Source organism: Mirounga angustirostris, unplaced genomic scaffold (genome assembly GCF_029215605.1).
Source record: "Mirounga angustirostris isolate CCGP_5_RB_7025 unplaced genomic scaffold, mMirAng1.0.hap1 SCAF_2, whole genome shotgun sequence".
NCBI lineage: Eukaryota > Metazoa > Chordata > Mammalia > Carnivora > Phocidae > Mirounga > Mirounga angustirostris.
Genome location: NW_026991710.1, coordinates 31,206,803 through 31,220,341, shown reverse-complemented (window position 1 = coordinate 31,220,341; position 13,539 = coordinate 31,206,803). Strand labels below are relative to the sequence as shown.

General features: G+C 45.9%; 1 protein-coding gene across 2 annotated transcripts in view; it reads left to right on the top strand.

Annotated features, from left to right (window-relative positions):
- The first annotated feature begins 1,453 nt into the window (after nucleotides 1-1,453).
- RELL1 (RELT like 1) overlaps nucleotides 1,454-13,539 on the top strand; it is a 63,194-nt gene continuing 51,108 nt past the window's right edge. The window contains exons 1-2 of one of the 2 annotated variants that reach the window (XM_064584363.1): nucleotides 1,473-1,666; nucleotides 3,436-3,556. Coding sequence is in view for 1 of the 2 variants with exons in the window: in XM_045881338.3 (XP_045737294.1) it covers nucleotides 1,579-1,666 (88 nt within the window). In the remaining variant the exon portion in view is untranslated. Of the gene's footprint in view, nucleotides 1,667-3,435; nucleotides 3,557-13,539 lie in introns of both variants that reach the window. The other variant, XM_045881338.3, reaches the window with a different exon arrangement.

Below are 13,539 nucleotides of genomic sequence, written 5' to 3'. Positions count from 1 at the left end.
CTTACAGTTTACAGTTTAATTTCTAGGCCCAGGACTCTCTCCTTTTTAAAGTTAGAAACCTACATGGACGTTTTCCCTCTGCAGCCATTCTCAGTTTTTAGTGTGGTAAAAAACGGCTTCACCTGCCAGACTGCAGGATGTGCCCACAACTGAACAGGACCCACAGTGCCCGCCCTTGGCTTCCAAGGGCAGGGGCTCCCATCCTTCAGCCCCAGCTATCTGTAGTGGCCCAAGCTTCTGGGGATTCCCAGTGTTTGTAAGAGTCTATGTTTCCAGGACTCAACAAGAAGATAAATAGTCTTCTTTTGAAAATTGGAAGGTGACAGTCAAACCAAGGAAGAGCCCCATTCTGTGAAAACCCTCAGACCTCACCCCCCTCACCATGCCTGTGATCTTGAGCATTACTGAAGGCCTGACAACCTGGCTTCAGGGGTCTCTCAAGTGCAGTAAAGAGGGAACTACTCACAAAGGCTCTTGTCTAATCAATGCACATGATGGTTCAACTTCAAAGTCACTTCTGACTCTTAGTGTGTGTTGTCATTGAGCACAGCAATGAGCAAACACCACGAAGACGAGTTAATTCCAGTTTATCACAGTGTCCTGTGGGTTTACTCAACGGCCGGTGGAATGGGGATACTACTCACCTCACAGAGCTGACATGAGGATATAAGGAGATCGTAAGTGACGAGGTACCTTAAGAACTATTTCGTGAAAGTATTTGCAAAGTGCAATGTGGGCGCACGATTTAAAAAAAAAAAAAAAAGCAATTTGTTCCTGCAGGTAGGTATAGGTTTATTTCCCAAAAGGAGCAGCTTAAAGGAAAGCGGAGATAGGAAGAAATTTAAAGGATTTGCCTTTACTCCTCAATTTTCAAACAGTGAAGCTTCACGTACGGCGCAGCGCCCCTCTCTGGACCAGTCACGGAGGGGAATGACAGCTGAATAGAAATGCCAACAAAGAATTAATGCCCACTCCGATGACGGTCAAGTCAGGTCATCTAGAGCTTCCTGTCCCGCTCTCTCTCTTCCTCTTCCTCCGCCCGTCTGCTCTCAGCGAAGGGCAGGATGAGCCGCGGTGACCTGCCCGCTCCTCTAGCTCCCGCGCAATCCCCGCGTCTGCGCCGAAGCCGGACTGGGAAACCAAGCGGGCGCGGCGAGAAGAGGCGGGACCAGGCAGAAGTGGGCGTGACCGGGGCTGCCGGAGGGAGGTGTGGTCGGACCTCGGTGGGCGGGACAGGAGGGGCGGGGTCATGGCCTAATCCGGGCGGCCGCAGAAGCGGTGGAATTTAGAAGGAAGCGGACGCCGCGGGGCGAGGCGGGGTCAGGCCGCGATGGGCGGGGACGAGGTCGGGGCCACAGGTGGGGCTCGCTCCCGGGCAGGCGGAGCCCGGGGTTTGGCGGGGAGAGGCCGGGCCGAGCCGGGTGGGTGGGGCCGGAGAAGAGGGTGCTGTACGGGGCGGGGTTCACAGCGCGCGGGGGCCGAGCCCTGCTACTCCGTCGGCGGCCGGCTCTCGAGCTGCACTGCCTGCTGGATCCCGGGACGCGGCGCCCGGTGGGTGGAGGGCGAAGGAACGCTGCGATGGCCCCGGGGGAACTCTCGGGGTCCGCGGTCCTGGCCGCCGCTGTCTTCGTGGGAGGCACCGTGAGTTCGCCGCTAGTGGCCCCGGGTGAGTGTCCCATCCGGGCCTGGGCGCTCGGGAGGAGGCGGGGGGTCCGGACGGCAGCCCCGCTGTGCACTGAGCTGCCCTTGCCCTGGCAGAGCCGCGGGATCCCGACGCTGAACATCTGGCTGTTGGAGGGTGGCCGGGCCGGGTGCGCCGCGGGGCGACGGCTCCCGTCCCTCCCTTCCCGCTTGCCCGGGACCCGCCTTCCCTCCTCTCGCCCGCTCCTCTGAGGACCTGTTACCCCTAGCCCGCCCCTCTGAGCTGTCCGGGGTGTAGGGACTGGGCCTGGTCTTGGCTTCCGTCCGGGCGCTTCCCGCCAGGCTGAGCACCTTGGAGCCCCGCGGACCCCTTGCCGCGCTTGTCTTCAAAGGCCCCGCGAGCGGAAGATCGACACCGGCGACCGGGTGCGCTGTCGTAGCTCCCCCCACCTTTGTTTTATATTTTAAGACCTTGGGGAGTTCCATTTCTTTCCTTTCCAAGTTTTCATTAATTGTAGTGGTTGATGGATTCTTGGGGGCTTTCAGATGTCTTCCCCACATATCCTGGATAAATCAGGCTTGGAAAAAGGGAAGGCGCGTTTGCAAACTTACATTTTTTTTTTTCTTCTTTGAGTCAATTCCTGTCACCACAAAGGAACCTTGTGTGGTCAGAGCAGGAAGCCACCAGCAGAGACCATAAAAGTGTTGTCTTCAATGACGAATTTGGAGCAGGAGTTTTTAATTGAAATCTAAGAGGACGTGTAACTTTTACGGAAGTCCAGTCTTACACTCTTGTTTTTACGGCTGTAGACCCCAGGGATTCCTTGCCACTGGTTTCCCTCTTAATTGCCACTTTACAGCACTAGTTAAATAATAATAATAAACGCATACCTTCTTGGCCAGTTGGGGTTACCACAGCCTGGAATCTTACATCAGCAAGCTCTTCCAAGCTTGAGTGGCTCCTCTTCACGTCCAAATAATAAGCATCTGGAAGCCTTGCAACCCTGACTATCTCTTCCATACAAACACATACATTGCTTGCTCTTTACTCCTGAGAAGATTCGAATCTCTTACAGTTTAAACTGGCTTATCACTTTGGCCTTCACTTTTTCACAGAAAACAACATGTTAGGAAGGCAACAGGATGGAGAGTATGTCTCCTGAGCCTTTATTAGCAGACCCGTATTTTTCAGTCATCCCTCCTGGGGAAATGGAAGCTAGTGACATGTATTACTGGATGGGAGATTTTGGTTTTCACCCCGTGTTTCATGGCTGAGACAAGTGGGTGCATCATCAGGTTCAAATTGCACTCGGGGTTGTAGACCGTACTTAGCTGCCCCAGAATTTGAATAGCTTAACCTGGGAATAAAATTGTTAAAAAATCAGCATTGGATGCATATAATCAGCCATCAGCCAGGGATGTCCATTCCTGGGTTAAGTTTGTGTTTCGATGGATCTCTGAGCAACACTCAGCTCTCAGGTTTGGTATGTGATGAAAAAAGTTCTCATCGAATTGCAGAGCTACGTTTTTTGATCAAAGTTTACCATTGAAGAAGAACAAAGTATCTAAAAAGGAAAGAGTACAAAGGTGCCAGTGTGACTTGAGGCCTGTATGAAGAAAAGATGTCCTGACCAGCTAACATCTGGTCCTCTTGGAATCTATGACGGTATTAATGTTTGTAGGTAATGTTTTAGGAAAGTAGGAAGAAGGAAATAGGCAGCAGCGTTGAGTGCTTGCTGTATGCCAAGCTTTGAATTGGGTGATTAATATGCTTTCTCTACACTTATTTCTCAGAGTCCTATGAAGTTCTTATTTACAATGAGGCAACTGAGGCCCAGAGCAGTTAAATAATTGGCCCAGTCACATAGCTGATGTATCAGTCAGCCTTCAATCAGAGAAGCAGAACCAGTGGGAGGTGAGCGCATGTGTATGTGTGTGTGTATCTTTATATGTATCTTTGATAACCTAGCCTGCTTCATTCCAAAGTTCATTCTCTCTACCGTACCCCACTTCTCCCCAGAGAGAAAATAGAACAGAAATCAACCTCAGCAGTCTTGTTGAAATTCTAAGATCGGACATCCTAAAATTGTAAGCATGTGGTTAGCAGAAGTTGGGAAGCAGAGAAAAGGACAGATAACTTCACAGTGGGTAGTGATAATGTCTCTTTCTTTTCCTGCCTGCTAGAAGGATCTCGTTTAACTTCTGTCTCTTAAAAGCCACATTCGAAACTGTATACCACAGGCATCAGAAGGGATGATTTTCCACCTCTTGGCTTATTTATGCCCTTAAGGTTTCTGGTTACTCAACCTTTGGGCTTATTAGTTTCTCTACCAGACAATGGGCACGGCCTTCTAGAAAGGAGTGGGTGGAAAAGGTTCGGGGGCTGGTGAAGAGAGAATGGCACTCTCCTCGGGTTTTGTGGGCTTCCATCCAGCCTCCTACTCCTCATCTGATGCTAAAGATAAGCTTTATTAAATTCTGGGTTCTCCTTTGGCCAGGTAGCAGCCAAGCTGTGCAGCCACATAATAACATAGTCAGTGGACAGAATGTTTTGAGCAAGCATCCTGGTAGCTGAGACTTCCATGCCCAAATCTAATTTAAAGAGGAAATGAAAAATTTAAGAAGTGCCTTTCATTCTCTTCTCCCCCTTTTGCCCCCCTAAAGGAAATTAATCAAACAGATGATATGGGAATTTCAGTAGTTGAATTCAAATGAGACAGGCCAAAGCCCCAAGGCAATAGAAAAAAAATTTCCTTGTTACTTTTTAAAGAATTTGGCTCTGATGTTGAAGCTTACTTACATGTTAAGACAAAAGAGAAATTATTTAAAACTGACAAAAAATGATTTAAATTGTCATTGGTTAAAACTGTTATGTTGAGTGGTTTCTAATTATTTTAGGGCACTTCAGTAATTGGTAAAGATTTGGTGGGCTCCTGATAGCAGGGAGAATAAGGAGTCTGGTGTGCCAACAAGGACTAAACTTGGAATTTGGAGTTGGTTCATTGTAGACACTTCACTCTTTTTGGGGGAAGGATGCAGCGTTTGTTATACCTGTTTTGTGGCAGGCTCTGGTCTGAGTATTCAGATCATTTAATTCTTCAACACCCTGTCAGCTATGTGGTTTTATTCCTGTGTTTATAGATGAGAAAATCGGGTATCTGAGAAGTTAACTTGAAAAAGTCACTGAAATATTTAAGTTGGATTTTGACCTTCAGTCAGATCTGTTAGCTTCTGAAGCCTGTTCTTATTATTAGTAAATCATTTTGGTTTTCTTGCTAGTGAGAAATTTCTTTTTATTCGACGATATTTATAAAGAATCACCAAGTAATAGGCTAATGGCAAGATAGAGTGGAAAGAGCACCAAGCTCCAAGACAGCCCTGGAGTGGAAGTCAGGGAGAACCCCTGCCACTTCGGGGAGTGTGGCTGTCTATGACTCTATTTTCTTACCTATAAAATGGGCATGTGCTAGCTCCTATCGTTGCCTGCCTTACCGACTGCCAGTGAGCATATCTCTTATCCTTTGTACTGTTTCTTTCTGGATTTCTTTCCCATGGTGTCCATTAGGCTGGACTTAAAATGTCAGCCAAATTGTCTAATAAATGTAGACCACATGTCCTATAAAGTTGTCATTCTGGAGGTGGTGGTGGTTATGCAAAGAAAGGTTCATTGTATGTTTATAAAAGCCCAGAGTGGCACCTCAGATTCGTGAATTTGCTGCCATTGACTGGGAGTTATGTAGACAGGCCTTCTTTTTCCATTTCCCTTCAGCTAAAATACAGTGCTCTTGGTCCTTTTGGAAAATTCTCCCAAAGATTTAAAGATTTAAAGGGGAAACAATTACCCTTTGGTCTTGTTACTCCAAGGCACTCGCCACTGTTAGTGTATTTCCTTCTAGTTTTCTCTCTATTTTTTTGCTTGGATAGGATCATAATGCAAATATAATTTTGTATCCTGTGTTTTTCTTCTTTTTTTTAAAGATTTTATTTATTTACTTGAGAGAGAGAGAGAGCAAGCGCGCACAAGCAGGGAGAGCAGCAGAGGGAGAGGGAGAAGCAGGCTTCCCAATGAGCAGGGACCCTGGGAACGTGACCTGAGCCGAAGGCAGATGCTTAACCGACTGAGCCACCCAGGCACCCCGATCCTGTGTTTTTCCGTTAATATTATATGTGAAGTCTCTCCATTTCCCTACCTACTCAAAAAATTGCTGCATAATATTTTATTGTATGGATTCACTGATTTGGTGACTCTGTCTTAGATTTCAGTTGTTGCTAGTTATTTTTTTTTTTTTAAAGATTTATTTATGTATTTTGAGAGAGCGAGAATGAGAGAGAGTACATGAGAGGGGGGAGGGTCAGAGGGAGAAGCAGACTCCCCGCCGAGCAGGGAGCCCGATGCGGGACTCGATCCCAGGACTCCAGGATCATGACCTGAGCCGAAGGCAGTTGCTTAACCAACTGAGCCACCCAGGCGCCCGTTGCTAGTTATTTTTAATTGAATTTGAATTTTCGAATGAATTAGGGTATTTTTGAAAATTTTAAAAATTTTATTTATTTGAGAGAGAGCGAAAGAGCATGAGTGGGGGGAGGGGCAGAGGCAGAAGGAGAAGCAGACTCCCGCTGAGCAGGGAGCCCCATGCGGGGCTCGATCCCAGGACCCCGGGATCATGACCCGAGCCGAAGGCAGACGCTTAACCGACTGAGCCACCCAGGCGCCCCTCAAATGAATTGCTTCAGTGAATGTCTGTGTGTAAAGCTTTGTCTAGATACCGATGATGTCCATGGAAAAGGAGTTCTTGGAAAGGCGGTGTTGGGGTCAAAGGTATTCGTGTTTTTGAGGCCATTGATGACACCACCATCGGTGGTCTGAAGGTTGTCCCAGTTTACTGCTCACCGCAGTGTCGAAGGACTCAGTTTTCAAACTGTTGGCATTGTCTCAGAAAAACACATTTGCTAATTTATAAGGCAAAGAATGGTACCTTGATTGTTCTAATTTGTACATCTTTGATTACTGGTAGGTTGACTATGTTTTCTAGTATTTGAGCCATTTGCACATGCCTGTAATCCCTTTTGGACAATTCTGAAGTCAGAAAAGCTCTGAACACCAAGTTTTTGAGGCTTTTTTGCATACCCCATTGGTGGTAAAACCTAACCAGAACCAATATAAGATTCTGTAGTACGTATTCATTTCACTTGGTTCGAATATTACTAAATTTTGCTGCAGTAATCCCAATAAATTTGATTTTGGAGTGTTACATAATGTGTGCTAAATGCATTGCATTACCTTTCTAGAATCTACAAAGTCTGAATTTCGAGGCACATCTGACCTCCAGGTTTTCAGGGAAAGGATTTTGGTCCTGCATTTCCTCTCCGTGACTCATTTGTTCTTGTCTGTGGGCAGCCAAATGTACAACTGCTTAAAATAGTAAAATATCCTATGGAGAAAAGTAACTCCTCAAATGAGTGGTACCTCATGAAAAGAAGCACTATTTTGGTATCCTAGTGTGGAATCTGCTAAAATAAAGATACCTGGGCAAAGCTGAGGTTTTCTCTTTTCTCAGTGGCTTTGGGGATGGATGCCCCCTATAATGGCAACTTTATGGAGAAGCTGGGCTCCGTTTCTCCTCTGCCCGTTACTGACATGGCTCTCTTTGTAAGGGGGAAAAAGCCAGAATCTGCCCAGGGACTTTTTGGGGAGGGAGGGATGGATAGAAAGTGGCAGATACCCCAGGCAAACTGAGTTTCTCTGCCGGTCATCTCACCTTGAGAATCCTTTTGCCAAACTGTGGAACTCAGGGCAACTGGTTTTCTGTTGTGCCTTCGCCATCCCCCAAGGCCCCCACCTTCTTGTCTTTCCTCATCCCAGTATTCTTTCTTTCTTTCTTTTTTTTTTTTTTAAGATTTTATTTATTTATTTGAGAGAGAGAGAGAGAGATAGGGAGAGAGAGCACAAGCTGGGAGGAGAGGGAGAAGCAGGCTCCCCACTGAGCTGGGAGCCTGATGTGGGGCTCGAACCCAGGACCCCGGGATCATGACCTGAGCCGAAGGCAGACACGTAACTGGCTGAGCCATCCAGGCACCCCTGCTCATCCCAGGGTTCTAAACAGCTGCAGCTCTCCTGACTCTCCCCTCCCGTCATTCTGTTTGCATGCTCCTGTGTGTATGCATTCCCACCACTAAATAAAATGCCGTTGTACGGAGGGGAAAAATCTGAACCACTTTCCTCATCTGTATTAGGGAGAAAATGTGGGGTTGTTGTGACAATTACATGAGCTCTAAAACATGAGAGTTAATGGCACAGTGTTTGGCACAAAGTAAGTACCAAGAAAGTATATTATTATTATTTTGTCCTGAACCAAATACTAACCTACCACCACTCTCCGGTGAGACAAACTTCCTAAGTGCTCCAGCATTTTCCTTTCAGGTCCTCTGCTATTGCCTGAGGCATCCCCTATCTCATCTAGCTTCCCAGCTGCCACTGAGGCTGGTTGTGTAAGGACAGGGTGGGGGTTGAGGAAGCAATGTTGGGAGCACCTGAGGCCTCAAGGGGGGAGGAATAGGGACGAGTGGGCTTGGCAGGGAGTTCTCTTGCGATGCATGGGATATGTGGGGCTGAGCCACTGGCTACCAAAATTAGGCAAGGAAGGAGAGCAAGACAAAAGGAAAAAAACCATTGCCTTTATAAGGGTAGAATGTGACACTTTGTTTCGGAAGAGTTCTGGAAGATTCATTCATCAATTATCTGGTTATCTCTAGCCAGTCGATCCAAAAGTATAGTCACAGAATTTTGACAGTGTTCTCCTAGGATTTGATGTGATCATCCTCCTGACATACTTTGTGATTATTCAGGGTTGGACTTATCATTGTTCCTCTTACCATTGCTGACTAGTGAATGTTGCATTGAAGTAAATCTTATGATGAATGTGGTTTAATAAGAAATATATTTAGTCTTTGCCCCCAGTTCCTGGCACAAAGTTCCTCAAACCCTTAGAAGTTCCCAAGTGGTAGGAGTGTCTTTTGTGATTCATGAGGAGCCCCCTTAGAGGGGATGCTCTGGACTCAGGGTGGTACCCTAGGTAGCCTCAGGATGGGGCTGGTCCTCTGAAAGGTCATGTGGTTAGAGGATTGGAACTTTCAGCCTCACCCACCAACCTCTGGGAAGGGGAAGAGTTAGCAGGGAGAGCTTCTGATTAAGTACTTTAAAAAAACTTTTGAACAACAAGACTGGATGAACTTCTGGGTTGGTGAATGCCTGGACGTGTGTGGAGAGTAGCGCATTTAGAAAGCGTGGACATTCCACATCCTTTCCTCATACCTTACCATATGTGTCTCTCCTATCTGGTTGTTCCAGAGTCATATCTTTTCTAAGAAACCGGTGAGCCAGTAAGTCAAATGTTTCTCTCAGTGTTGTGAGCCGCTTCAGCAAATTAATTGCACCCAAGTGTGGAGTTATGGGAACCTCTGATTTATAGCCTGTGGATCAGAAGCACAAGGTGACAACCTGGACTTGGAATTGCCATCCAAGGTGAGGGCATGGGCAGGCTTGTAGGACTGAGCCCTTAACTTGTGGGATCTGATGCTCTATCCAGGTAAATAGCCTCAGGATACAATTATTGCTTGGTGGTGCTAGGAAAAACACATACTGGAATGAGGAAGTAGAATTCTGTAGCATTAGGGGCTGGAAGGAATCTTGACCATCTCCTCAAAGCTTATTTAGAATTGAGGACACTAAGTTGGCCTAGCCAGGACTTAAGCAGGTTCCTTTACTCGGTCTAGGACTCTTCCCATTGTGTTAAAGCTGGCTCTCCATTGAAGTGACCCCAGTCACTTCAGCTGCTTCTGATAAGGCTCCTTGGTCTACATTTGCACTTGATCCTCATGCTGGTTTCCCAGCTCTCTGGATCTGGGTAAGCAGGACTTGAGATGCATGACTGAGGCTAACTGACTTATGGAGCGATTGTGGTGTTTTTAGCTGTAAAACCTTAGTTACAGTCAGAGGGGATTTTGGTGGTCATCTTGTAATTAACCCGCTCTCTTTGCAGATGGGGAAACCAAGCCCCGAGGAGTTCAGTGGCCTGTGGGAGTCAGGAACAGCATTAGCCTGTAGTGGGGGAGCAGACCATTAAGCTTGGTGAGGAGAGGGCCTGTGTATGTGTCTTGGGCACTGTCCGCGGCTAAGATCCAAGCACAGGACCTAGAACAGAGCAGACACTTAAATACTGGAAGGAAGGAAGCCAGAGTTGGAATCCAGGTGTCTGACTTGGCTTTTTGTTTACAATAAAGTGAAGGGTTAGGCTTTCCAGTATTCACCCACAGATGTTAGCTATGGTCTCCCCTCTCTGTCCCTTCTCAAATTAATAAGAGGCTGTTTTGTCTGCCAGCTTCTATGGGCCATATTGTTCCCCAGGCCTGAGGTGCAAAAATCTGGTCATTGCGAAAAAAAAGAATGACGATAAAAGTAAGCAAGTACTGCTTCATTGGGTAAGTATGGTAGGACATTGATATGTTTGGAAGTGTTAATGAAAATTTTCAAAGCAAAAGTTTTCAAAACCCAAATCCATTCACGAAACTGTTTTCAAAGGTGAACTAAATTCAGTTGTGTTTCTAGAACCAGGGCACCAAAGGCATCTATTAATGTGTGTCTGTCATGTTCCATAATACTTTATATCTTTCTTTTATGCCTTTGTTTCACGGGACGGTGCTTTGATATATTTATTAATTCAGCAAATGTTAGTAAAGTGCCTTACCGTGCGCAAGGCCCTGGGGATGAAGTGATGTGAACAAAACAGACTCAGTCTGTGCCTTTATGGAGCTAGCAGGTTCTCTGGGAAGGTGGTAAAACAGGCAATAATGATAAAGTGTCTTTAGTATGTTTGGCACGTGGCCCAAGTACCTAACCTGGGGCTGGGGGTGGGATGAGAGAGTCTATACCCATCCTTCAAGCTGAGATCAAGGGTAGCACTCCCAAGAAACCTTCCCTAGGTTTTCCCTCTGATTTTATCTCCTGGGAATGGATGCGCAGAGTGCATGAAGGCCTGTGGCATCCATCCCGTGGTATTAAACATTAAATTCTGTGCAGTTATTCTCACTGTGTCTGTCTGACCAGCGGTCCTTAGAGCAGCAGAGCGTGGAAGACATGCTCAACTGTTTCAAGGCTTGATCAGATTCTTGCAAGTTCTCTGAGAAGCAGGCTGCTGTAGTCTCGGTCTCGCAGAGATGAGAAAACACATTTACTGAGGATTCACCAAGATGAAGAGAAGTGAAATGTCTCACTCACGTCACAGATGAGGGGAAACCACAGCTAAATGGATGTTCCTTGTTCTCAAATGTTCTCTATTATTATTGTGTGAAATTGTATGCACTGTGTGCTCAGCACCACAGGTAAAAGGAAGGTTGTATATTTAATCTTTTTCTTTTTTTTAACTTTTTCACCATAGGCCCATCTACTTAAAGGAAATGAAGGCATCAGAAATTGAATGCAGGTTTTGCTTTTTAGTGGAAAATGGGCTGTTTTCCAAGGAATTCTTTAGGAATTGTCCTTTTTGCTTTAAGAGTAAATCTTTGAATGGAGTAATTCAGTTTACATGTCATTAGGTTTATAAATGAATTTTTTAGAAGTTTTAGCATAAGGGGGATATTAAGGAAAAATGGACTTCAGTTTCCTAAAAAGACACAAATTAGACAATTATGCCATTACCCTTCTTAACAGGCCAGATAAGTTTAGCTGAGTGGTTGAAGATTTATAAAGAACCCATACATAAAATGTCACGTGATAGGTAGAGTTAAAACCAACCAAACAAAAAATCCTTTTCAATATCGGCAACATCCTTCCTCCCCCGTGCTTAAATACAGGCATAACGTGCTTTTGTGACATTCCTGTAAGGGGTGGAAGCTTGAAGAATTCACGGGGCTTTCTGTCTCACGATATAACTCGGCAGTGCTAATTTTCAAACGTTCTAACAGCTCTTCATAGCTGGAAGTCTCCAACACAATCGTGTGAATTATCTACGTGATACAAACAGCAGCCTGGGATTTCCTGGCATTGGTGAACTGGCAGATGGCTCATGAACAGGCATTCCTTCATTTTTCTTCGCATGTGTGTGCTGTATGCATGTGGAGCCTTAAATTCCTTTGCAGCTTCCTCAATTCTTTCCAACCTCCTCCTCCTCCTCCATTAAAGGCAAAACACAAAACAAGCGTGGCTAGAAACAAGAGGCATTGAAGATTGCTGGAAGCTAGGTGATAGAGCCAGGAAGCAGGGTTCCGAGGGAAAAATCTATTTCATACGCAGGATTGCCAAGTTCGTGTCTTAATATAGCCTTTGCAGGTGAAACAGGTAGATATTCCCTACAGGCAGTGTGCGATTCATGAAAAAACAAAGGGCCTTACTTGAGATACTATTAGGTATTGTGTAGGTATGTAAAATTAAAAAAACTGAACAAAACAAGCTTGGTTTCTGTCCTCCGCAGACTTGAGATTCAGAAGGGAAAGATAAGCTCTGAATACAAATCACTGTAGAATAATGGAGAATGAGTTTGGTACAATCCAAGAACTACAAAATGCTGTATGGGATCCCAGAAGAGGGAATTGCCTTCTGATAGGAGAGGTGGAAGGGACTTCAACATGCCAAAAGCCTGGTGTTGTCAGCGGACCCTAAAGGGAGTGGAGGGGCGGCATGGCCAACACAAGGAACAGCCTGTGCGAAGGTGTGGAGGCAGGGCAGGACAAGTCAGTGCAGAGCCGGTATGAACGGAGGGTTCCTCAGTGAAAATTGCAGACGGGAGGCTGAGATGAGGCTGTGGAGCTCCAGAAACTGTGCACTTTATTGTGTAGGCAGTGGGGGCCTAAGGCTGGGTGGAGTGGAGGATGGGGGACCCGAAGGGGCCCCCAGGCACTGGGATGTGATGGCAGAGCCCCAGAGGCTGAGCTCAGTAAGTCCTGAGTTTGAGACATGGCCCCAGTACCTCAGCAAAGCAGCCGATATTGCTGTTCCTTCTTGTTGTTTCTAAGTTGCTGCTTTGGAGAGACAGAAACAGAGACAGAGAGATGGGGGGAGGGGAGGGCCAAGAGGTGGGGACAGGGCTGAGGAGACTATCTGTTCTTTATGCATCTCAGAATTGTTTGGCATATAAAATGAATAACATAGTTCTTGGTCAGTGATAGAAATACAACACATAGTGTATAGGTTTAATTAATACCTATGACATCCAGAGAGAAACAGTTTTTCAAAGTTTAAGGAGTGCTGGGAAACCGGAATCATGAAGTAAGGGCAGCATGTAGTCTTGATGGTGTAAGGGTCAGGAAAAGTTCATTAATGGTGAAAGCTAGCTAATTGTGTATTTGTGTTCTGTTACAGTAAATCCTCTGACGTTGTACAAATCAGCTTGACTCCTGAATTCTTAATCGTTAAGCATTTATTCTCAGAAGAATGTTGTGCATTTCTGTTTCTTTCCCCCTATTGTTGGTCAGGTTCTCATTGTTTTCTCTTCCCTTGAGGTCGTGGGGGGGAAGGCGTGTCGGCCATCAGTGTATAGAGTAGTGTCTTTAAATAAAACCTGCAGATCAGCACTGGGGTGATTTCGAAAACGCTGCTTGGCTAAGGGCTTCATCTCCTTGTCATTTCTGGCAAGTCCGTTTTCTTCCGTCCCTTGGTTTTTTTACAACAACGTGACCAAGTTGATTTAGGGAGAGGGAAATAATCTGCTTGAAAGTACTAGTGCACGTTAGGCACCTACATGTTATGCAAATGGTAGTTTCTAGACAATGGATGTGGTGTGACTTAGTTCCTGGGTGGGAGTGGGAAGGGGGAAGACAAAGAGAAAGAGAATTCTTTTGCTTCAACCATATGATAAAATAGTTGATCTTTTCTATGCTGTTCAGTGCTGTATCTTGATATATAAA